We start from the raw sequence: 26543 nt of genomic DNA, 5'->3' as shown, positions 1-26543 counted from the left end.
AGGGTTGCCCTTCTAATGACAGGAGAGTGGGATTAGCATCCTTCCATGAGGATGGGCAGATTTTTCCTTCTCCCTTCAAAACACCGGCGTTGCCTCAAAGTGGCCTTCATACGAAGGGCTAGAGAGTCAAAGAAGGGAAGAAGGGCGTCAAATCCTAACACTCCGACTCCTTAGTTATGCATTACGGATAACTAAACCCGCATGATCACGCTCTTATTGAGTTGCGGGTGGGTCACTGTTTGAATTATAGTTCTAAAGTCATTGTAACCTTTGGAGGTGGTCTCGTGAGTAGGGGTCCAAGCCATGGTTCCTGCTTCACTCACAGAGCTCCCTCTCCTTGACGCAGGCCACGACTCTGCCTTCACCCTAGATGGCTCTGTCGATTACCGCTGTCGACCTGCTCTTCGCGCTCGAACAGGAGGCTGGCGTGCTTGCTTTTTCATTATAGGTATACTCTCTCTCTCTCTCTCTCTCTCTCTCTCTCTCTCACCATCTCTAACTGCTCATTTTCAGACTCCCACGGATAGCAATAGGTAAGGCTCAAAATGCGCACACACGCAGAAGCACCATCCCTCCAACCCCATGACAGTCAAGAGGGTACCTACCCCAAACCCAACCCCTCAATTTCTCTATTCCATGTTTTACAGAAAACTGTCTTCTACTACCTCAAGATAAAGCATAAAAAATGTCTATTACATCAGAGGTAGTAAACAAAATATAACTAAACATATCCAAACGAAAATAATAGTTCTTGTTTTTCAGCCCCTTAGGTTTCCTAGCATATACAATTTGATCAGATGCGAGAAATTTTCCTCATATCGAGTCATAAGTACAGTAACAGGAACCTCATCTCTATCAGAAATATCTATGGGAGTATGGGTTATGCTATCAGCCCTATTGGAGATAATGGAGGTATTGCAGCTAAAGAAGGGGGGCTCTGAGAAGAAGGTGGAATTCAAGCTGCAAGGGAACATGTGGTTTGGGGGGAGAGAGAGAGAGAGAGAGAGAGAGAGAGAGAGTATGGACAAGCCCTACAAGGAACAACTCTGTTATGACAGGAGAGTACAAAGCTCTTGTGCACTGCTTGACCCACATCTCAATAACCCATGTCAAATAAATAGGAATATGAAGGGTCCAAAAGCATAAAAATAGGCTGCCCACCAAAAGGCCTCAAGTAGCACATCAAACAAATTTTGGGAAAAATCTCTCATGATGTCTATAGACTCTACAAAAGCCGGGCACAACCACAAAGAAGGTCTCACTCATAAGATCTAGATGTGAAAACCCAAGAGATGACCTCCAAAACTCACACCCCCTCTCAGATCTTGGGTACTAGGGATCTAGGGTCTTCAAGAGTGACGAAGGAATCCGCAAGTCCAATCCACTACTGCACCAAGCACACCTCTCTACAGAATTCTGCAAGGCACCAAAGCAGACCATCTTGTCCACCAATGGCAACTAAGTGCATGCAACCGCCATCAATGTCCACCAGTCTCCGGAAGCCTGTGTACAAGCTAGAGCTCCACCATTTGTACTCCATGTTGTATGGACATGTTATCAATAGCTATAGGTTAAAGGAAAAGTAGGAGATTGGTCACGCCTCCTTCGGGAACTAGTCGAGCCATCTTGCTTCAGAGTCAGACTCACGCATCCGGTGCTTGAGTATCACAAAGATGTACCACCTTTTATTTGTGTGTGTCATCAACCTTTGACACCCATGAATCATAGAAATTTATAGAAGATTATATATGTTGTCTTTCCGATTGAAAGATTACAGAATTGGACATGTGTTCTTGCGTTTATGGGGCCATGATTGATTAGACATACCTCCATTGGTAGGCCTTTGGGTGGCACACAGATGGGTGCGTTTCTTCAACACTTGTATGTGCTTGTAAGGGCAACACATGCAAACGAGGGGAAACCAACATGATTATTTTCTTATTTGTTTGACGGTGATTCCATGCTGAATTTTCAGCCTATACACTTGTAATTCTGGAGGAATAAACATATTCTTATGAAGGGGCCCGTTCGTTCCGGATCAATGTTGTCACTCTCAGTCTTCTCTCTCTATCTCTCCCTCAGTCTTTTAAGTTATCCATATCTCTACTCATTTATTATGCTGTATCTCTACACATATGTCCCTCTCATTGAAACTCTAGCCGATGATTAGTATTTATCTATTATGCAAAGTGATATTTGACAGTGATAAGCCTGTGGTGTATCAAGGGCGAGTTTTAGTGTGCCACACCATCTAGATACTAAATAAGTCTTGAGGCTATGCCGAGGAAGTGGGAGCCACTGCTTGAGTCTCGTGTTGTTATAGAAATTGGATAAGATTTAGGTTGTGCTTTGAGGTCCCACATTCAGAGGTTGCTACTGTCATCCATCGGATATAAGGGACTGTGCGCATGTTGTTTTCAATTATATCCGTCCATCTTCTGTTGCCACTTCTCACATGGTATTAGAGATCCGATATTAAGATTTGATCTTGAAGCATTTTTGTGACATGTTCGGTGCTTTTTTGGCGTTTTTCGAGAGGGCTTTCTTTTCAGATTCAGATTTGTTACTATCGCATTCGGTGTAATTTTTTGAGGTAGAAGTTTGCAAGTATAGAGAGGTTATCTATTGGCTTCAATAAATTTTATGTTCAGAGCGATTATTTCATTACACAGTTGGAGATCCCACATGATCAGCTACCTCTGGAGCAGGAGGGGAATTTTACTTTCCTCGACTCTCGAGATTGGATCATTGACAGTGGTGCAGTTAGACACATGACTTCTTCTCGTAATGTGATGTACGATGTGAGGCAGTATGAAGTTATCTGGAGATAAAATGATGATATGTAAGTATTTGCAGAATATGACAGAGTACGGGAACCTGCCACACTGAGAGAGGCTGTACAGAAAGCAGAAACTGAAGAAGTGAAGAAGTATGGCAACCTTGCCACAATGAGATAGGCTGTATAGAAAGCAGAAATTGAAGAAGGCCCAAGGGGGGAGGGGTGTGTGGAGAGGACGAGGGGAGAGAGGGAGGGGGTGGGTAGGGGCGAGAGTGGGTGAGGGGGTGGTGGGGCGAGAGGGGAGGGGGTTGGGTAGGGGCGAGGTGGGGGGTGGAGAGTGGCGAGGGGGGAGAGGTAGGGGTGTGGTGAGGGGCGAGAGTGGGTGAGAGGGGGGGGGGGGGTGTGAGTAGGGGCGAGAGTGAGTGAGGGGGGTGGGTAGGGACGAAGTGGGGGGTGGTGAGGGGAGAGAGGGGAGGAGGCTAGGTAGGGACGAGATGGGGGGTGCAGAGGGACGAGGGAGGGGGTGGGGAAGGGGGGTGGGTAGGGGCGCGAGAGGGGTGGTGAGAGAGGAAAGGGGGTGGGTAGGGGCGAGGGGGAGGTGGTGAGGGTGAGAGGGGAAGGGGGTGGGTAGGGGCGAGGGGGGAGGGAGGGTAGGGCTGGGGGGGGGGGGGGGGGGGGGGGTTGGGGGGGTGGTGAGGGACGAGAGGGGGAGGGTAGGGGCGAGGAGAGAGAGAGAGGGTAGAGAAAAGGAGAGAGGGGAGGGGTGGGACTGAAGGAGTACGAGCGGAAGTGCGACGCGAGAGAGAGTGCGAGAAGAAGAGCACGACGATATGGTGAACTCGCTCTACTGTAATGTGTAGAGCATAGTGAGTTCTTATTAGGTTTTAACAAAAGAATATGTGTACATACCTGGCGGCCCGCCCACTTACCTGGGCGACCACATTGGGCTTTATACCCCAACAACCTCCCACTTAAAGTCCAATGTGGTACTTTAAGTGTGAGAGAAGCTACTATACAAGCTAATATACAAGAGATGTAGAGAAGTGATGTACTACCCTACACCTAACTGCTTGCGAAAATGCGCAAAACTCTCTGAGGGAAGTCCTTTTGTAAGTAGATCAGCAGGATTTTCTGTGGTGTGAACTTTGACAAGCTGAAGTTGCCTATCCTCGAGCATTTCCCTGATGAAATGATACTTCACATCCACATGCTTTGTCTTTGAGTGATAAACTGGATTGCGAGCCAATTGTATAGCACTTTGACTATCACAATATAACACAGACATCTCTTCTTTGATTCCCAAATCTGTTACTAGTCGATTAAGCCAAATTGATTCTTTGCATGCCTGTGATACTGCAACATATTCAGCCTCTGTAGTAGACTGAGTAACACAATCTTGTAATCTAGAACGCCATGATATTGCTCCACCAGCCAATGTAAAGACATACCCTGACGTAGACCTTCGGTTGTCTAAGTCACCTGCATAATCTGAGTCTGTAAAACACTTAGCTCCTGACTCCCATAGTATATACGCATACTCTTTGTAGCTTTCAGGTATCTCAATATTCCTTTCACTGCCTCTCAATGTTTCTTGCCTGGGTTTGACATGTATCGACTTACTACTCCCACTGCAAATGCAATGTCTGGGCGAGTAGCAATCATTGCATACATCAAACTATCCACTGCAGACGCATATGGAATCTTATCCATTTCAACCCGTTCTTCCTCAGACACAGGACAATCTTGTTTGCTAAGTTTCACATATGGTGGCAATGGAACACTCAATGCCTTTCCCTTCTCCATATTGAAACGTTGCAAAACCTTGTCAATATACTCTGTTTGAGATAACCAGATCAACTTCTTTGATCTGTCTCTCTCAATGCGCATACCAAGTATATGACTTGCCTCACCCATGTCTTTCATGTCAAACGATCTTGCCATCTTTGACTTCAAAGCTGAAATTTCTTCCAAGTGCTTGCCAGCAATCAACATGTCATCCACATACAAAATAAGGATCAGCCAACTGCCATCCTTAGCCTTCTTTGTACATAGACAGTGATCGAACTCACTACGTTTGTAGCCTTGAGAAAGCATAAACTTGTGGAATTTATGGTACCATGCCCTCGGTGATTGTTTTAAGCCATAAAGACTCTTTAACAACTGGCATACCATATCTTCCTTGCCTTTCTCAACAAACCCTTCTGGCTGCTGCATGTAAATTTCCACATCTAAATCACCATGCAAGAACTCTGTCTTGACATCCATTTGGTGCAACACCAAATCTAATATGGCAACCAATGCAAGAAAGCATCTCAATGTAGTCATCTTGACCACCGGAGAGAAGACTTCATCAAAGTCAATGCCTTGTTCTTGCTTAAAGCCCTTGGCAACAAGCCTTGCTTTGTACTTTGGTTGACTATCATGAGCGGTAATCTTATACCTGTAAACCCATTTACAAGGTAGAGCCTTTTTGCCCTGTGGTAATTTAACTAGCTTCCATGTCTAGTTTTTATGCAGAGCTGTCATCTCTGATTGCATGGCCAATTGCCAATTCCCGGAGTCCTTCATTTGCACTGCTTCCTTGTAACATGAAGGCTCATTGTAATCAGTCAACATGACATAGTTCATAGATGGAACAAACCGATCAGGAGGTCGTGAGATCCGTCCCGATTTACGCAAAATAGGTGGTTGAGGCTCAGCCACAACCTGTCGTTCTACTCTATCCTGTCCTTGCTCCTCTTGAGCCTTGACATTTTGTCTTGCACGTGCAGGTCCATCTTCTTGGAAGACAACTCTTGTAATCTCCTCAACCCTCTCTGGTTTAGAATGATATTTGGCTTCATTAAAGTGAACATCATTGCTGCGGATAACCTTTCTGGATTCGGGATCCCAAAGTCTGTACCCCATCTCACCAGAATTACCATAGCCTAGAAAGATGCACTTTCTACTCTTTGACTCAAGTTTGTTCCTAAATTCCTTTGGAACATGAGTATATGCCTCACAACCAAAGACTCTGAGATGCTTGTATGAGGGCATTTTGCTTGACCATACCATCTCTACCACTGAATCCTTCTGCAAAACCTTGCTAGGAGATCTATTTATAAGATGAACAACTGTTGATACAGCTTCAGCCCAAAACCCATTTGGCAGTTGTGCATTAGACAACATACTTCTGACCTTCTCTTGTATGGTCCTATTCATCCTCTCAGCAACACCATTTTGAGGAGGATTGTAAGGAGCAGTAAGTTCACGTTTTATACCTTTTGACTCACAAAAGTCCTGAAAGGCCTTTGAAACATACTCTCCACCATTGTCAGTGCGTAAGCATTTAAGCTTCTTGCCACTCTGATTCTCCACAAGTGTCACAAACGTTTTGAAAACACTAAACGCTTCATCCTTGTGCTTGAGAAAGTAAACCCATACTTTCCTCGAGTAATCATCTATAAATGTCATAAAGTAAGAAGCTCCCCCTAGAGATAGGTTAAGCATAGGTCCACACAAATCACTATGAACAAGTGTCAACTGTGTATCTCTTCTACTGCTTCTATGCTTATGTGGCTGCTGTGTTTGCTTACCATACAGACAATGTTCACAGAATTCAAAATCATTAAATGAAAAGCCAGGCAAATAACCAGAACGAGACAAGATTTCCATTCCCTTCTTGGACATATGTCCTAACCGGCTATGCCACAAAGAAACGTTCGGCTGCTCGGTTACATTGATTACATTTTTAGAGACATTTGATACATAAATCATGTAAAGTCCTCCAAACTTTACTCCATGTGCTACTGTCATAGAACCCTTGGATATCTTCCACATGTTCTGTCCAAAAGTGGTGATGTAGCCAGCATCATCAAGTAAACTTGTGCTGATCAAGCTCTTTGTAATTGCGGGAACATGTCTCACATTCTTCAGCGTGAAAGAAGAGCCATTCTGAAACTTCAATTGAACATCTCCAACACCTAAGATCTCACATGTCTGCCCATTGCCTAGCCGAACATGATCTTTAGTGGTCACATAAGAGGTAAACCTCTCCTTGTTTCGAGACATGAAGTGATGCCCCTGAGTCTATAATCCAGTCACTGAGTGCATTTCCATCAGATGCTGTAAGAAGAGCTGAGTCCATTGTATTCTTCAAGAAGTAGATGTCTCCTGACACTAGACTGTCATCCTCTGCAACAGTGTTTGTCACATTTATTTCTTGAATCTTCACTGAGGACTTGTTCTTCTCACCATGGTCTTCAGCTTTCTCTTTCCCTTTTTCTGCTTTCCATTCTCTGCAGTCTCTTTTCATGTGACCCTTCTTGCCACAATGGTAGCATTCTATGTCACTCTTGCCTTTAGCACTGCGGGACTTGCTACGAGACTGATTCCTCTTTCCACCTTTGTACTTTTCTTTGGTCCTTCCCCTGACAACTAAGGCTGTTCCTTTGCCTTTGTCCATTGTCTTTCTGTTGGTTTCTTCAGTAAGCAGACTGCCTTCTACACTTGCTATGGTCAAACCATCTGGAGGTGCAGAATTACTCAAAGCTGTGCGAAAAGTGTCCCAACTTTCCGGCAATGTGATCAACAGGAACATAGCTCTAATAGGTTCATCAAACTTGACACCTTGAGCTGACAACTGACTGTAGATGGTGTTGAATTCATTCAGATGATTGGACATAGGTGTCCCTTCTTTCATCTTCAAATCAACAAGCTTCTTAAGCCAGTATACCTGTGAAGCTGCACTCTGCTTCTCATAAAGATCACTCAACTTTGTCCATGCTTCATAAGCCAACATCTCGTCTGCTACATTGAAGTAAACGCTTTCTGCCAAAGTCAGCATAATGGTAGAATGTCACAAAGTGATGACGTGGCGGACAGCAGAAACCCTAATTTTTGCCAGAAACCCTAAAATTCCTGCAAACCCTAATTTTTGCCAAAAACCCTAAATTCCGGAAATCGCGGAGGCGGATTATTAAATTTTTTTTTTTTTTTGGAAAATGATGAGCGACGCGAATTTTGCTTTTGCTTTTTTTTTATAAAAAAAAAAGAGAAAAGACTCTCTAAGAGAGAGAGAGAACTGATGCTTTTGATTTTAAAAGCTTTTGGGGCTTTGCTTTTGGGCATTCCTTGTAACCTTTAAATTAGTGGTGAGGGCCTCACTTCTCAGAGCATCTGGACGCAGAGTCTGAGAGTGAAACCCTAACCGCTCTCTTGTACTTTGATGATTGATTAATACAAAAAGAAATACCGAAAGGGGCGCCAGTCTTTGGGCCCATATCTCTAGGCACGGAACTCCGCCGGGCCAGTGCAAATCTATTGTGATCTGTGAATTGTTTTGAAGTGGTTATTTGGTGCTGTCGCGGTTGATTCTTGACTTGGAGTGTCCAAGTTTGTTACAGTGGTATCAGAGCACGGCCGATTTCTCTTCTACGGGAAATCCGATCCCCGAATTTTTTTTTTCCGCGGCACCTATGGCTTCAGGCAATGATCAGTCGACTCCCTCTGCATCTGGAGATGCGAGCTGGGATCACAACGAAGATTCAGACAGAGTATGGCCCGCCTCGGCCTACTCAGGCGGAGCAAACAGAGATGGAGCGTCGTCAATTGATTGGCGATGCAACAAAGATGATGCTCAATTTTGCCAAGGACCCGAAGATGGTAAAATATATGAACCAGACCTCTTTGAAAGAGGTACAGATGGAGTGGCAGAGAACCACAACACCACTCCTGAAACCCGCTCTCAAGAAACCTTCTACCTCCAAGAAATATACGGAGAAGGAACTGGAGAACGTGGTTGATGCACGGATTGCTCAGCTTTTCGACGTGCAAAAGAAAGGCAAAAAGCACGGCAAAAAGCAGAACAAAGGTACTGACTCCCCGGGATATTTGGGTCGTCAGTCGACATTCGACAAAGCAAAGAAACGGAAGAAGCGTGTTCGATTTGAAGGAGTACCCAGTTCTTCTTCTTCTTCTTCTGACAGTTCTTCTAGCTCCTCGGATTAGAGCGAAGAAGACAGAAAAAAAAGCAAAAAGCGAAGCAAGACACAAAGCTTCGGAACGGGCAAGAAAAAGGCAAAGAAGGCTACATCTCGCCCAGAGACTGACAGTTCTACTGAGGACTCGTCTACAGACAGCTCAGATTCCGATGACGGAAAGTTTTATGCGAACAAGAAGAATTTTTACAAAGCCAACCAGTATGACTTTCTCGAAGATAACAGCAAGAAAGTCCGAGAGTTTAAGGAAGGTGGCCACTCGATCAAGTTTGATACTTTTCAGGATACTCAGATGCTTCGAAGGCTTTGTCTCTTATACAGCAGTTTGACATCGCTTTTGCGGGAGGACGCTATTCAGAGCACTCCAAGATTCGGAGAGCTGCCTCTTACTCTGAGGGGAATGCTCGTACTTGGTGGTCCACGCTTCTATTAAGCAAGACTGTGCCAGTTACATGGCTGAAATTCAAGAGGCTTTTTATTTCTTCTTGGTTGACTCAAGAGTTTGAGCGAGATATACGAGCTGCTTGGAACCATCTCTGGATGACCAAGAGCGATACAGTGAATTCTTATTGTGAAAGATTCTGGAGCTCTTTTCTACCCGCCTCTTCATTCAAGAAGATCTCGTTCAGAGAACAAATTGAGCGGTTTACCTTGGGTCTACCTACAGAGATCCGAGATCACTGCTTGGAACAGAAGTCAGCTTCTATTCAGGAGTTGATGAGTCATGCGAAGCGGGGCTTTGCCATTCACTCTGGCAGTCTGACCTACCCCACAGATGAGGCCATGACACAACGAGCCAAACAGACTTCTGGGAATGAAAGTAGAATGAAAAAGAGCAACCCAGAGAAAAAAAAAAAGGATGCACGACCCAAGCTTACTCCTGAGGAGAGAGCTCGCTTCATCAGAGAGGGGAAGTGCTTTGGATGCGGGAAACATGGACATATTTCCGCAAAGTGCCCTGATAAGGCACAGAAAGAACAGAATGATAAAGACGACGACAGGTCTGAGAGTTCGAGAGCAGCTGAGGAATGTGGCAGAAAAGGCAGATAGAAAAGCAGAACTGGTACCACATGGCGTGGGACTTGCACCGAATCAAATGAATGAAAGTACAAACTTTGCCGTTTTTTTTTGGGGCAAAGTGAAGGATCAAGAAGCTCTTTTGAAGGAGCCAAGGCCAACTTCTTTTCACTTGGAATTGGCGGCTCGATTTGGAACTGCGCCCGACAGACTGACGCCACTGGCGGAGGTAGTTCGACTGGCACCCGGATGGGATGTTGCCATTACACCGAGCATTGGCAAACTTCGTTTGCAATGACAGGGGTGTTCAGGGCACGTGAGTGACGTTCTACTCTGGATCCCTTGGTACCACAAGAACTACGCCGTGGTTGACTACCGGGCCGAGAAAGCGACTTTGATAAATAAAGGGCTTAGAGATTGTACTTGATGAACTTCAGTTTTCTTACTCATTCTTTTGGGAGAACTGAACCATGGATAAAAGTTGAATATGTTTTGACCTGAAGAAAAGAACGCCAAGATTTTTTTCTCCACGCTCATGCCGATTGCTTTTGAGAGGGCCTGAAGATCATACCATTGATCTGATATCTGGAAGCACACCACCGAATCGGCCACCTTATTGTGTGAGCCGAGTACAGAATGAAAAGATTATGAACTCAGTGAAAGACCTCTTGGAAAAGGGTCTTGTCCAGCTTAGTACTTCACCGTATTGCTCTCCAGTGTTGTTGATTTTGAAGAAAGACAGATCTTGGAGAATGTGCATCGATTATAGCACTCTCAACGAAATCACCATCAAGAACAGATTTCCGATTCCTAGGATCGATGATATACTCGACAGGTTACAGGGATCCTCGTGCTTTAGCAGGATTGACTTGAAGAGTGGATATCATCAGATCAGGATAGCGCCAGGAGATGTCTACAAGACAGCTTTTCGGACGACTTTTGGGTTATTTGAGTTTTTGGTGATGCCTTTTGGCTTAACCAATGCTCCTGCGACATTTAACCGGATGATGGACAGGATTTTTCGAGAGTACAGGCTATTTGTTGGCACTTTCTTTGACGACATCATTGTTTTCTCGAAGAATGAGGCAGAACACAGAGATCATCTGCTTCAAGTCTTTTAGGCATTACGAGATCACACGCTAGTGATTAATGCAAAGAAAAGTGAATTTTTTCCTACCATGGATACACTTTTTGGGACACATTGTGTCAGCAACACAACAGGAGTGCAAATGGACCCGGCCAAGATAGAGACTATCCGTGATTGGCCCGATTTGAGGATTGTCCATGAAGTTAGAAGCTTCTTGGGACTATGTTCATACTACAGGCGGTTCATACGAAAGTTTGCAGAGGTTGCTTCCCCTTTGCATATCTTGACACAGAAAGGAGTACCTTTTTCGTGGGGACCCACAGAGGTGACTGCCTTTCAGACATTGAAAGAGAAATTGACTACGGGACCTATTTTGACTTTGCCGGACTTGCAGAAGTCATTCGAAGTATATTGTGATGCTTGTGGTCGTAGTCTGGGTGCAGTCTTGATGCAAGAAGGCCATGTCATAGCTTACGAGAGCCGTTTGTTCTCTAGGCCGGAGATGACAGCACAGATTTATGAGAAAGAGCTTTTGGCGGTTATCCATGCTCTTACTCAGTGGCGGCATTACCTACTCGGAGCGGATTTTATTGTCTTTACAGACCATCAGAGTTTGCGCTACTTCTTGTCACAGAAGCAGCTTTCGGAAAAGCAGATGCGGTGGGCGAACATCTTGTCACAGTTTCACTTCCAGATTGTCCATGTGCAGGGACAGAAGAATGTGGTGGCAGATGCTTTGTCTCAGAAACCGTTGGTTCTGGCTATTTCCGCGATACATCATAGGAGCTTCGAGGATATGGTCGATCAGTGTGCCACAGATACAGATTTTGCAGATATTTTCACACGGATACGGGATGGGGAGACAGTAGCTGGATACTCCCTTCGGGAAGGCTACTTGATGAAAAAGACTATGTTGTGCGTTACACAGCCGTTGAGGGAAAAGGTTATGACTGATTGCCACTGTCCACCTTGTACGGGTCACCGCAGCATTGCTACCACCATGAAAGGGCTAGAGAGAGATTTCTTTTGGCGGAGACTGAAGAAGGATGTGGAAGAGTTTGTGCGCAGTTGCTTGGTATGCTAGAAGGTCAAGTTTGACAGGCATAAGGCACAGGGATTGTTACAGCCTTTACCCATACCCACCCACCCGCCCCTGGGAAAATATTGAAATGGATTTCATTTTTTTTAATCTCCCGAGAATACAGAATGATCACGATGATTTTCCGATTACATGGCACGCCTGAGACGATTGTCTCCGACAGAGACCCCAGATTTATGAGTTTGTTTTGGAAGGCAATTTGGGAGAACATTGGGACGCGGTTGCAGTTCTCGTCATCGTTCCACTTGCAGACTGGCGGGCAATTTGAGATTGCCAATTCAGTGATTTTAGATTTATTGAAGTCTTGTATCTCGCATCAGAAGACTCAATGGGAAAAGAACTTACCTTTGGTGGAATTTGCCTACAATAACACGATACACTCTTCGACGGGGAAGACGCCATGAGAGATTGTTGAAACTGTTGCGAAGGTTCCATCCTTCCTGAGCACGAAAGATTAGAAATTTGAAGCGGATGAATATTCGCGAGATTTGGATACGGCTTTTGCCAAGGTTCACGAGACTTTACAGAAGTCTCAAGAACGACAGAAAAAGGCAGCGGATCGCCATCGTCGCGACTGGAAACTGAAGGAGGATGATTGGGTGCTCTTACTTTTGAGAAGGCACGCCTAAGAAAAAAAAAAGGGAAAGGAGAGGCTTTTTCCAAAGCTTAGTATGTGATAGTACGGACCTTTCCAGATTACTGACAAGATAAATGATGTCTCCTTCCGATTGGACCTGCCAGATACTTGGAGGATTCATAATGCATTGCATGTGAGTCTCTTGAACCCTGTTAAGGGTGATGTGCCTGATGATGGGGAGCCTGATGAGCAACCCGAAGTGGAAGAAAACGAGGAGATCCTTGTTCCTGAACAGATTTTGGCACATAACGATACGAAGAATAAGGGTAAAGTCCGAAGGCGGTTCTTGGTTAAGTTCAAGAATTATCCTGCACTTGATGCGAAGTGGATGGAGGAGGAGGACCTAGCAGATACTCCTCAGATTGTGAAACTTTACCTCGATGTTTTGGTTTAGCATAGTCTACTCCAAACGGAACCCAGAAACTCAGCTTGGCCGAAGATCTGGTGCAGTGGGATGCACAAGAGGGGAGTCGCTCCACTCCTTTGTCAACAGATGCCTCGATTTTGATACTAAAGTCACTGATGTCTCTTTGAGCTTCAGGGATACTGAGAGCTGACAGTATTCTGCTGGATGACTTTATGAAATGGAATTCCTGATTATGATACTGATTTGTTCTTGACTTCTTGTGAGTGCAGGAACTGATAGCCGAAATGACTGCAGCATTTTGGTCTGATTGATCTCGAATAGACATGGTTGCAATAGGGGTTAGTCAATCGGACATCGATGAGGTCCCGATTGGACCTAGATGTGATTGCTAGCTACATTGCCGATAAATCATGGTCTAAGATCCGAATGAATGTTGAATGTCATGTGATGTCCTGTGATGTTTGGTGATGTCCTGTGATGTCGTGTGATGTGACTGTCGATTTTGTACATGTGCTAGATGTGTGTTCCTAGTACGTAGGTACTAACAGTCAGTGTCTGCTAAGACGGTTTATGGCTTTTGTCGGTTTTGCAGGCGTAATCGCGGTCGATTACAATGCTTTCAAGAGGGGGGTATGTCACAAAGTGATGACGTGGCGGACAGCAGAAACCCTAATTTCTGCCAGAAACCCTAAAATTCCTGCAAACCCTAATTTTTGCCAAAAACCCTAAATTCCGGAAATCGCGGAGGCGGATTATTAATTTTTTTTTTTTTTTGGAAAATGATGAGCGACGCGAATTTTGCTTTTGCTTTTTTTTTATAAAAAAAAAAGAGAAAAGACTCTCTAAGAGAGAGAGAGAACTGATGCTTTTGATTTTAAAAGCTTTTGGGGCTCTGCTTTTGGGCATCCCTTGTAACCTTTAAATTAGTGGTGAGGGCCTCACTTCTCAGAGCATCTGGACGCAGAGTCTGAGAGTGAAACCCTAACCGCTCTCTTGTACTTTGATGATTGATTAATACAAAAAGAAATACCGAAAGGGGCGCCAGTCTTTGGGGCCAATATCTCTAGGCACGGAACTCCGCCGGGCCAGTGCAAATCTATTGTGATCTGTGAATTGTTTTGAAGTGGTTATTTGGTGCTGTCGCGGTTGATTCTTGACTTGGAGTGTCCAAGTTTGTTACATAGAAAGTGCCAATTCATCCATTTCGCTCCATTCATTTTCGTTCATATCTTCTGGTTTTATCCCTTTGAGCTTTATAGGTTTTATCTGCTTCTTTTGTACCAACACGTGCCAAATCTGCTTCTTCCACAATGGGAAATTGGTTCCATCCAGCTTCTTGATATTGTAAAGAGCAGTGTCCTGTGATCCAGCCATAGCTACTCTTCACAGTAGTTTACTTTCCTGGGAAAAATTCGGCAGAGTTTCCCCTGTAAGCTGACCTCTGAACCAATATCAACCTGTCAAATGAACCAAGAAAGCTCAAATTCTGCATAAATTTCGGCAGAGTCTCCTTTGTAAAATGGCTCTGGTGTACTCAAAAAATAGACCAAAAACAGCTCAAAAAACCACTGTCTCTCTAACACTGTAAGCTGTGGGTAAACCTGTCCTCCACCTGTACTGTCTCTCACTGTCTGGTCACTGTCCTATAAGCATAGATTGGGACAATGCCTCAACGGCAGTAAAGCAAAGATGCAATCCCAACTGTCTAACTCACAGTCAATACATCCTAGTTGCCTATCTAAGGGTGCTAGAGGGATCGCTCCAAGACCTGTATCCCCGAAAGGATCTCAACGTTCGAGAATCCCCCAGCTCAATAAAACCTCACTCGACCCTCAACAAAGGCTGCAGTAAATCTGACAATACATAGACTTTCCACAAAGTCATACATCCACAAATTTCCCTCTATATGCTGTAACCGTTGCGGCGGTTGTTTGTTGTGTGACTCACAATCAGCAAACCCTCAACAGACATACATCATCTCTGACAATACATCCCATGTGGAAGTACCTGCAATGTCAGGATGAAATCTGGAATATCAAGCAGCAAACACAAGCTACCTGATGAACTAGTGGATGTCGCCTACAGTCTGTGTGTAGGTGCGCCCGTGTCGTATGTGACGCCTCCAAGAACTGTGAGCCATCCTTCGTTGTGTAGACAGCCCACAAATCAGCACTTTGGAAGTGTAGATATCCTCAGCACCTGCAGTCGTAGGCCGAAAACCCCAAATTTGCAGAGTCGGATCTGCACCCGCCGAGACCACGTAGTCGAAAATGGCCTGCGCAGAACTTTGTCGAAGCTGAACGGTGGCCGAGATGACCTCAAAATGAAATTCTGAGAACACCAAGTCCTTCGGGTGCTCCCACAGGATTTGGGGCCGTGTCTTCGCCTGTCGAATCTCACTCCAATCTGAGGAGGTGACTTTGGCTACCTGCAAATGCTGCTCGGAGCCTCGATCTGAGCTTTGATACCAGTTGAAGGAGTACGAGCGGAAGTGCGACGCGAGAGAGAGTGCGAGAAGAAGAGCACAACGATATGGTGAACTCGCTCTACTGTAATGTGTAGAGCATAGTGAGTTCTTATTAGGTTTTAACAAAAGAATATGTGTACATACCTGGCGGCCCGCCCACTTACCTGGGCGACCACATTGGGCTTTATACCCCAACAGGGACAGGCACAAAATGCACAGAGAGTAGTTTGTGCAAGAAGTTGAAGTTGACTTGGTCTAGGATTTGAAAGAAAGATGCCCTCTATGGTATACCGATTCCAGATGGAAACCATCAGTGCTCTACTCTTTTATTACTTTGAAAGCGGCTAAGCTTATCTTCTGTGATGTAGACCACATCGAACGAGACCGTCTGCACTGCATCTGGTCTAGCAGAGCCGGGCGTGCCTCAGAGTCACCGAAGTTGTCTCCATTAACTGGGGCTGGAGATGGCACTGCACTGTAGGTGAAGAAGTTACCGCGTCTAGGAAGTGCTGTAGTGTGCCGCAACCATGGTTTGGCGATGAGCAAGGGAAAGCCGCCCTCAACGTGAGGAAGACGAACCACAACAAAATCTAGGCTAAATGTGAAGTCGTGCACCTGTAGAGGCACCTTGTCGACTATGCCCAAGGGTTAAACAGGTCGCTGGCTGGCCAAAGTCACTGTGAATGAGAGACCTAATGCATGCATAGTAAATCCGGGCATCAAATTGATGCCAGATCCACCATCCACTATGACGCCTGAAAATCGTTGCCCCAGAATAGACACAGTGAGACAAGGGCTTCTATAATCAGTGAGAGGAGCAGCAGGATAAGAGATCATGTAGGACTCAGATGGTTGCACGGGGAGGTGCCCGCCACTGGACTTGGCCCCAGGGTACATGGATTGAATTACTATAAGTGAGTCGTTTCGAAGATTTGCAGCCAATTGGAGCATGTCGTAAAGTGACACTTGCTGAAAGGTGTTCTTTAAGACAGTTTCTGCTGCAGGCTTTTCTCCTTTGGTGAGGGATTTCTCTTGTGCCTTGATTTGCTGCAAGTCAGCCATTGCTTCCAAGAAGGCCCCATCAATATCAGATAGCATCGAGGTCGGTCGGCCATTGGCATTAGTGGACTGCTTGTATGTAGTTGCAGGTTGACTAGGTTGAGGGAGTGGGGCCGGAAGAGTTGGACCTTCTGGAAGGGTGAGGCTCTTTATGCCCAAGTGAGGACACCAGTGGGCTCTTCTATTAGCTGCTTCTTATCGTGAGGGGTAACCACATGAGTAGTAGGTGACGACTAAGGAATGGTGCTCACCGCTATCAAGTTGTTCTTTGGAAACGTGAACTCTCTTTGGTTTGGGCTCAGGCTTGAAGACGTGGATGCGCGTTGCTTGGGACAATTCTTACTGTAGAAGACCCTTCGGGCAAAGGACATTTGCTCTGGTAATGTCCATATTTTCCGCATCTGTAGCATAAAATGGGCTGATTGGATGGGCTAGTCGGGGGACGAGGTGGTCTCTGCTCATGCTGCATGGAGGTAGAGGTTGAGGTGCAGAAGCTCTGAGGAGCTGAGGGAGCATTAGCATGATAAAACTTTGAGATGGGAAAGCGCTCGGCATACCTTGCATGGGAGGGGTTGTCAGCAAAGGTGGCATGTGGTTTGGATGGCCATAGGGGGAAACCATGTTGGATGTAAGTGCTAACCCCTCTTGAAGAGTAGGACGAAGACTTCGCTGTATTTGTCGCAATCCCTTTAGGTAGTAGCAATCCTTGTCCTCATGTGCACACTTTTCATAGAAGTGGCAATAAGGGCATTCATGTGGAGGGTGTCCTGGAGAGCGGCATGAGCTACACCAAACCACAGCCTTAGACTCCTGTTGAGCCTTGAGGCTTGAGCTCTTCTAGTTTCCGCTTGATCTGGTCCAGAGCCTCTTGATGTGGAGGCTTCTCTTGTCGAAGAGAGAAGATTCTCTGCTCCTGAAGAGCTCGTTGTAACTTCAAGGCTTCTAATTCCCTGCATAAAGAAGTCAAAAGGCAGATGGGCCACAGCCTCTTGATGTGGAGGGTATCCTGGAGAGCGGCATGAGCTACACCAGACCAGAGCCTTAGACTCCTGCTGAGCCTTGAGGCTTGAGCTCTTCTAGTTTCCGCTTGATCTGGTCCAGAGCCTCTTGATGTGGAGGCTTCTCTCGTCGAAGAGAGAAGAATCTCTGCTCCTGAAGAGCTCGTTGTAACTCGAAGGCTTCTAATTCCTTGCATAAAGAAGTCAAAAGGGTTAGATGGGCTATCCAAGAGTACAGAGGTATTCTCTACCAGAGGAGAGTTGTTGAACAGCTTCCTTGCCCCCTCTATCCTAATAGCTGTCACGATTGTGACTATGTTACAGTATTACATCTACTCCTAGTTGCAGATACGCAAAGTGCCATGCTAAGGAGAACCCCTACGCTTGGATGGTCACGACTCTTCGCTCAAGAGACATGCCTCTTCGCCAAAAGCCACACTCCTTCGACGATTGGTCACACCCCTTCGCTCTACGGTTGCGACCATTCGTCCAATGGTTCGTCGAAACGATGTGTCTTTATGTCTAAAGTCGCATCTCTTCACCTTGAGACGTGTCTTTTCATTTGTGTCTCTTCGTCTCCTATATAAGAAGCCTATTGTACTCAGTTTTAAGGCATTCATTCAATCAATCAAACACACATTCAGTTTATTGAGTCTCAGTTTGATCTTAAGTATGAAGTTTTAAGTCTTAATTATAGTATTAGCACCATTAATCCTCACAGTGATATCAGAGCAAATTTTTTTCCCGGGACCCGTAGGTTGTGAGCCTCCACCCTCGCCGCTACCCTCCCCCCTCTCCCGAAGTTGCATGGAAGCAGAAGAAAGGTGGTACATGCACACATATGCGAACATGAGTTCAATTCAATAGAAGACAGAAGAGTTGTGTGTGTGTGTGTGTGTGCAGCGTACCCGAAAGACTCGCACCCAGTGAACGGACACACTCCTGGTTAGCTGGCTTTCCTTCGCAACGCACCCCTTCGCGATTCCCTCCCCAAGCGTTTCCCCTTTTCGCTGGCTGGCTGCTTGCGTTGGCTGCCTCTTTGTCAAGTTTTTTACACACAACTTTACTAGCAGCGTTTCAGTTTATTTAACGCTACAAGAGTACCTCACTTTTTATATTAAGTGGCCATTCACTCTTAATGTGAACATTCTTTACAACCTCCAGCAAAACCAAAATTTTTACGTAAAAATTAAATAAACAAAGATGCCCCCAACCCAACGATTGCAGCTTTTGTACGCTAATCTTCCTCCCAGTGCTGGCAACTCTGATCCCGTGCCGCTCCTTTCCCGCTCGTGGTACTTTTCCTTGCAATGGCCGACTGTCACGTGACACATCCAACCTTATGTGTCCGTGGACAAGCTACAACACGACAAGGGTTCAATCAGTCCAGTCAGTCTAGATTTAGAAGTGACCTGGCACTTTTGTGAGTCTATTCGTAGACCATGCATGCCCAGTCACTTAGTGTAGATGCATATCCTCTGGTTGCACACAACATGATCGTAAGCATTCCCATCAGAATCACTCAGAATCCTTCAGGAGAATTTTCCAGTGCATTTGCCTATTTTCCCTATTTTTGACATTTTTCACTTATTATTTTTAAGTGACTTTTGTTGGAAAGTAGGTAGGGCAAATTGAGTAAGTCTGTATATAAGCAAACCTAGACTAGCACTAATTGGCAGAAGAGGCAGCAGGAGCTCCACCGCTCAACAGGCAACTTCTCAAGCAAGAACCTCTTGGGGGCGATTTCCCTCAAGCAGATCCACAGCACTAGCGTTTTCTCATCCTAGCCTCATCGCCACAGACATTAGCCCCTTGTCGTGTCCATCAAGCCTCATCGCCATACAGTCCCTGCTCTGGCGTTTTTGGCATCAGCAACCCATCGCCACACTTTTCAGCACCTAGCGTTTTTCGCAAGCCTAGCGTTTCCTGATTTGCAGCAATTAGCCATGATGATTTTCAGCAATGAAGACCTGCAATTTCAGCTCTAGAAGACCATCGGTTTCAGCTCTAAAAGACCATCAGTTTCAGCCATAAAGACCAGCAGAGAATCAGCGTTTTCCATGGCATTTTCAGCCGCAGCAGCATTTTTGGACAGCAAATAAAGAGTAGCAGATTTCAGCCCTTAGATCGGTCTCGCCGTCCCCATCGTCGTCATCGATCTAGCCTAGACTTGCATCAGTTACATGCATTCAGTTGTACCAGTTTGTGCAATCATAAGTAGACTACTCTCGCCGACGAGAGTGGGGCCTTCGGAGTGTTTCTTTGCACGCTCAAAATCAAGCGTGCTGAGAGACCCACCTGGAGTATCTCGTGAGTGCTTAGTCTTCTTAGCGTCTTGTGGGCGTGGAGAGGTAGATTGTCTCTTACTTCTCTTGGAATGTGTGGGAGATCTACCTTGCCATTGGCTCTTAGCCACATTGCTCTTAGCAAAAGTATTCTTAGAGTAGGGAACATTTCCTTTCCTCTCTTGGTCATCATCATATCTTTGGGCATGACTGATGGTTTCTTCCAAAGTTTTTGGATGTTGTGTCTTGATATGAAGACAATAGTCTTTGTCAAGACTCCTATTAAAACCCCGTATCTTTTGGAATTCATCTAGATCTTCTAGTTTTAATATGATTTCCCGATGCTTTGAAAGGTACTGTGTGAGAGAGAGGTGAAAGGTACTGTGTGAGAGAGAGGCCAGACATGCGGCATGCATCCCATGCTAACCAATTCTTATCTTCTTCATTAGAGTCCAAAAACTCTTTGTCCGGTTGTGCTGCCGATGGCCTTGCCCGTAGGACCCATGTCCTTACACACAGGGTTTTACAACGTCTCTGGTGTCGTATTTCTCTTCTCTCTCTATCTCTCAGTCTCATACACTTTCACGCAGTGTCCATTCACTTTGTTTGTGTTCCTTGCACTCTCTCATTAAGAACGGAAGGCTCTCCCTTCCATAAGAACAAAAGGAACCTTGAGCACAATTCGGAGCACTCATCTTGAGCAAAGTTCAGAACATTCATTCCGCTGCACCTTACATTGGTATCAGAGCTTTGGCAGTGTTCTGTATCACTCAAGGAAAGAATCACAAGAATCACAAGAATTTTTATTTGCTTGTTGCGGTTGCACGAACCCAAGTTCGCTTGGGCGTGTCGATTCATAATCGTGTTTTTGAAGAGTGACAGGAAACCCAAGAAAGAATGGCTTGTCCAGCCTCCCCTTGTGCCTCTTTTCACTCATTGAGAGCGGACTGTGCACTTAGCGGCACGGCCAATCGACGTGAGACGGGAAAAAGAAACCTTGGTGTGAGCGCAAGGCCGCCAAGGGGTGCGCCCGCGGAAAAGAGCAGAACTCGGGTGAAGAGAAGATCCTTCTCTAACTCAGATTGCAAGCAAAAGAAGAACCTCAAGACCCTCAAGAACCTGAAGACCCTCAAGAACCTCAAGTACCCAAGACCACAAGAACCCACAAGAATACAAGACTTCAGTGGATGGTCATCACTCGAAGCGGAATGGATACTTCGCTTATAGCATGAGAGAGGCGAAGAAGAATTTTCCCCACCAGGAGGTTTTTCCGACCCTCCCCCTTACCCATCTACGCCAAGGATTGCACTAACTCCTATGGAGGAGTTGGAGCAAATGTTTATGGACAGGAAGTTAGAACGGAAGCAAGAAGAGCAAAATTGGAGCGCGAACACCAAGAAAGAATGGCAGCCATAGCTCGTGAGAGCGCGCAAGCACGCTTGGAAGCCAAAGAAAGACAAGCCGAATTTGATCGCGAGAAGAAAGCAAGAAAGGCAATGAACGACCGACACATGGAAGAGATGTTGCGACTTTTTTCTCAAGTGCAGGCACAAATGCAAGAGATTCGGGAAAAGGAGACTCTCTCAGTCTCTTCTTCTCCAAAGCATGACACACAGAATTTGCATGATGATTTGAATGACAATGATCTGCATGCTGATAAGCATTTGGATGACAATGACAAGCCTGATGATTTGAATGATCAAGATGTGATTTCTCACAAGCAGGATGATTTGTATGATCAAGATGTGATTGTTCACAAGGATGATGGTTTAGTTGATGCTTTTTCTAACGAAGCTAACCTCGTTGCAGATTAGATCAATCACGAAGGATCGATCTTGGCTCTCGAGCTTAGGTCCAAAGAGCCGCTTTAGGAAGAACCGATGTTGGCTCTCGAGCTTAGGTCCAAAGATCCCTCACAGGAAGTATTATGTGTTCGCATGATTAGTCAGCACGCATTGTTTGAGTGTTTCATTCGTGATCGTTTCCTGTATTTTTGTCAGCGTCTTTATGTGATCCCTTTTACTAGGCATGACATATTGTACGTTGAGCACGTTTCATTGATGAATGAGCAAGAATGTATGCGGATTGTTCATGAAAAGCTGAAAAGTATGCATTCAAGGACGTCACATTACAGGTCTCTTCCTTAGCACGACACAGTTGTAGAAAGAGCACATGAAAGTATGAGCAACAAGCATGGGCATTTTCGTTGTGAATTGCCACAGTTGATTGCTTTAGATCAAAAGAGAAAGATTCGATCTCATTGTTTGCGTGTGTGTGGTGAACGGTTTGGCACTCCGTCTCTTTGTTCATCTACATTGCATGCACAGTCTTTGAGGAAGACAAGATTTTTTCCACTCACTTTACATGGAATAGGTATGTTCATGGTTTTGTGTTGGAAATGGTTTCAAGAATTTTCAGCCATGGAGATTCTTGAAGAAGAAGAAAGAAGCATGACTATCGATGAAGTTGAAGCATTGAAGGAGCCACAGAAGACTTTGTGTCGCTTTCGCCACGGCCCAAAGAAGCAAGCCTTGCAAACCTTTCTGAAGTTCAAGTACCGCACGACCCACACATCAGAGTGGGTTGGCGAAGAGTCCCTTCAAGGATTCTGGATGCTATTGACGATCTCCCTTGACGCCATACAGTTCGGTACTAGTACCTCACTTTGAAAAGGAGGGGATGTCACGTGCAAGGAAGGATCCGGACGTACGTACGGCTCCGTACAGTACCTTACGTCTGTACCGTACTGTATGGTACCGTACGGATGGAAGTATATGAATTTTTTTGACTTAAAAAAAAAACCCTACGCATGAGGCCTTTTATTTTCGCCTGGCTGGGGTTAGTCTGGGAGCCTTATTTTACTGGGGATTGTCTGCAACAATGACTTGCAACCTGCAAAGTCTCTGCAAAGTCCATCTGTTGCAGAGCCTTTTCGTGCACGTTTACCGGTAAGAAAGCAAACCTTCTGTCTCTCCCTCTCTCCCTCACACATTTCTTTGTGATTCTCTCGCAATAGCACATGCCTGTTAGTCACAATGTCGTGTTCCTACTGCATGTGTAGGTCGACCATGCCTCGCAAACTGAAACTGTCCTGTTAACTTCAAAAAGGGTGGTAGACTTTAGACTTAAACCTTATTTGCTTTCACCTATTTAAGTCGTCGCCCACTTTACTTGTACTTTCAAGACATAACAAAGGGGAGAGGGATACAGGCTGCTAGATTGCACCTATATGAGTAGACCGACACCAGAATGGCTCCTAACTTAGGCGCCCCTTTCGGTATTTCTTTATTGTTTAAAAGAGGGAATAAACGCTGTGGTTCCCTACAAGCTGCCCCGCACAAGCTTGGCTGAATTTCAACTGTTCCGGCCCGATTTCGGCAGCATAACTATACTAGGACCCTTCATAGTCAGTATTCCCACGCATTGAATGACTTTCCCGACGCATACGGGCACTTTGCAAAACCTGGCGAGAATCTGCAGCACGCTGAATTCTCTGTTTTCAGCCCCGAAAATGCGCCAAATCACCTGCACAGCGGTCCCCTCGCGTCCCCGAACCTCCTGGGGGTATTAGGGTCCGTTTAGGGCCAAAACCCTAAACCTGCAAAAATACACAGCAGGCTGTAATTTACTGTTTCAGGCTCCGTTTCTTGTGCCGGTCGCATCCATAGCAAGTCCTCGAGCTCCCGCACCTGTAGGGCTACTTGCCCTTTGAATCGGACGAGATTTTTGGGGTGAAACCTCTCCGAATTCACCTGTACCTGCGGGGGATTAGCCGCTAGCTAATCCAGTACCTGTGCAAGAGGCTCTTGCCTCGGCAATCGCGCATGAACCCACACAACTGTACATTGGTCAATTGAAAAGCGCACTAGAGGGGCATAACATACTGCCATAGGGGAGAGAGAGGGCAGTGTGTAGCGTGCACGGCATCACTCCTGGCACCGCACTATACATAGGAGGGAAAGGAAGCACTCCATAGCTCTTAACCTGTGACAAAATCTGCAAATGAGCTCCTCCTCCCTGCGAATTCAGCGCCACTTCTTCATGCATGAGGAAAGTGCACAAAAATGTGCCACTTGGCACATTTACAGCCTATTTCCCGTTTCTGGGTTGCCGCCTAAAAATCTCCCAACCGGTTGCCCAGTTGACTTCACGGCAAAGTAAGAAAATGTTTCCCTTGTCATTCCGGAGGTAATGACGCAAACACATTTTCAGGTCCCAAAATAGCAGTTCTCTAAATTTTAGGAGATGCTGCCATTGTATCTTTCTAGGTCATCTGACCCCCTTTGTACACTGCAGCCACACCCAGAACTGAAATGTAGCCTCTGTAGCAAAGGATTCCACTTTGGCTAGTCAATGACTCCACTTTGGCTAACCATAGTCCTTGTCCAACCTTAGTGCTCTCTTGCCCTCAGGCCTGGACTCCCTCTGGACAGTTCCACACTAGCTATGCAATGCAGGGCAGTTAGATTTCCCGAGGGGTGTTTCCAAAAAGTGAAAGTACATAAATAATAAGAAAGAAATCAACAAAAAGGATAGATAGTAGTCACACGTTGGTGACATACCCCTCTCTTGAAATCTCAAACGTCCTCGTTTGCATTTATGTCGTACATGCTCACAGTCAACACTGATGTATTCAACACCTGTCGACATATGTACGACACATACATGCTCATTGTCAACCCTAGTGTATTCAACACCTCGTCGATACATGTATTGCCTGCGTGTGAACCCTGTCCCAATGACATAGTGGTAGCTTCGCACTTTGCCATTGTTTTGAGTCACTAACTTTCCAATGACAAAATGGTAGGCACACATTTTGCCACTGTCTTATAGTACACGTTGGGCCCAGTAACACTTTCGAGCATACCCAAACGGACAGTTTAAGAATGCAGTTACACATGTACCCTTTAATAGAAGCAATTACTGTATCCTTGACAAATTGACAAGAAATACTCACTTCTATAGCACTAACCAAACTTTTGGACATTCCATAAGAGCAATTGCCAAACTGACAATCTGTATAGCTCTAATATTCATGTAACAGGTATTTCATTTGAGCTCACTTTAAATACCATGTACATCATTTCTTTCAGAAGCCATTGTCACACTGACAATCCATGTAGCTTTGAAACTCAAGGGGTCAAGGTAGGTTGCAAATCGAAGGCTTCAAGGTAAAGTGATAACACAGTTGGTGACTCTGCAAGTTCACCTTCTTCCATCCACTTAGCATCCATTGGTGGATAGTTTCTGAACTTTACCAAGTAACGCCTAGCAACCTTGCCTTTCACTTTTCTTTCTTTATGTGCCAAAATATATTCCGGGACCAAGATCTCATCAAGTTCCTCGACTTCCGGCTGATCTTCAGCTGGCATATCTTCTGGCACATTGCCCACATAGGGTTTGAGAAGACTCACATGAAACACATTGTGAATCTTCCAACTGTCAAGCAATTTCAGCCTATATGCAACATCACTGATTATGTCGCATACGTGAAAAGGCCCATAGTAACGCATGCTGAGCTTTGGAAACAGTCTTTCCTTGCCCTTCATCTTCTTTAACCTTGCCTTTTCAAAGTGTAGAAGCACCCAATTACCAAGTGAAAATACCACTTCACGACGGTGACGATTAGCTGCTTTCTTTTGCTTTGCCTGAGTCTTTTCTAAGGCCACTTTGACCTTCTTGTACATTTCATCCATGTCCTGAACATACTTATCTGCTTCAAATATCTTGTCCTTTGTATGCAGTATGGGAGGAACTTTCGTGCTTCTTCAACTATCTCAAAAGGTACCTTGCTAGTTGATGAATGCACTGTATTATTGTATGCATACTCCACCAATGGTAAATACTGCTCCCACTTTTCTTTATGCTCTGACACGTAGCACTTGAGCAGATCTAGGACAGTAGAATTTGCCTCTTCTGACTGCCCATCTGTTTGAGGATGAAATGACGAAGAGAATTTGAGCGTGGTGCCCATATTCTTAAACAAGCCTCTCCAGAACAAACTTGTCATGCGTGGATCACGGTCGCTAACAATCGACTGTGGCATGCCATGATACTTGAAAATATTGCTCATAAACAAGCATGCCATCTGATTTGGCTTTATCTTCTTCCTTACAGGAATAAAATGAGCTTGCTTGCTTGCTGAATTTGCAAATGATGGTCCAAATACCATCGTTTCTTGTCTACGTTCTCGGAAGATCAAAGATAAAATCCATAGCAATACTTTCCCATGGTTTATCTGGAATAGGTAGTGGTTGCAATAACCCTGGTGCCTTTTGCCTGTCAAATTTGACCTTCTGGCAAATTGGGCATTCTCGCACAAAGGCATCCACATCTCGTCTCAATGTAGGCCAATAGAAGAATGTCTCAACGGCTTTAACTATAGCATCGATACCACGATGCCCTGCATACGGTGGGACATGACTCTCTTCCATAACTTTGCGTCGCAATGGCTTTGTGACACACAATCTGCCATGCATCATCATGAACCCATCTTTGAGAAGATAGTGTTCATGACGTTGTCCATCCATTAGCTGCTCGAAGACCCTTGCAAAATCTTCATCATTTGCATACTGTTCCCTCATATCATCAAGTTCATGATGATAAGGAATTGACACAGCTGAAATTTGTGGCTTCCTTGACAAGGCATCAGCCACAACGTTCTTCTTGCCTTCCACATGCACAATCTGAAAGTGGAACATGGACAAAATATTTGCCCATCGCATACGCTTCTCAGATAACTTTGCCTGTGTCAAGAAATATCGCAAGGT

At 45.3% G+C, this 26543-nt stretch overlaps 1 protein-coding gene across 2 annotated transcripts in view; it reads left to right on the top strand.

The window, feature by feature from the left end:
• The first annotated feature begins 265 nt into the window (after window positions 1-265).
• Window positions 266-26543, top strand: part of LOC147444362 (protein NRT1/ PTR FAMILY 8.1-like) — a 46104-nt gene continuing 19826 nt past the window's right edge. Inside the window, exons 1-2 of one of the 2 annotated variants that reach the window (XM_086527004.1) lie at window positions 308-448; window positions 514-597. In XM_086527004.1, the coding sequence (XP_086383130.1) occupies window positions 546-597 (52 nt within the window). In that variant the 5' untranslated portion in view covers window positions 308-448; window positions 514-545. Of the gene's footprint in view, window positions 449-513; window positions 598-26543 lie in introns of both variants that reach the window. The other variant, XM_086527003.1, reaches the window with a different exon arrangement.

Source organism: Adiantum capillus-veneris, chromosome 13 (assembly GCF_014529385.1).
Source record: "Adiantum capillus-veneris isolate H3 chromosome 13, ASM1452938v2, whole genome shotgun sequence".
NCBI classification, from domain to species: Eukaryota; Viridiplantae; Streptophyta; class Polypodiopsida; order Polypodiales; family Pteridaceae; genus Adiantum; species Adiantum capillus-veneris.
Note: the sequence above shows the minus strand (reverse complement) of the source record. Positions and strands in the feature narration are given on the sequence as shown.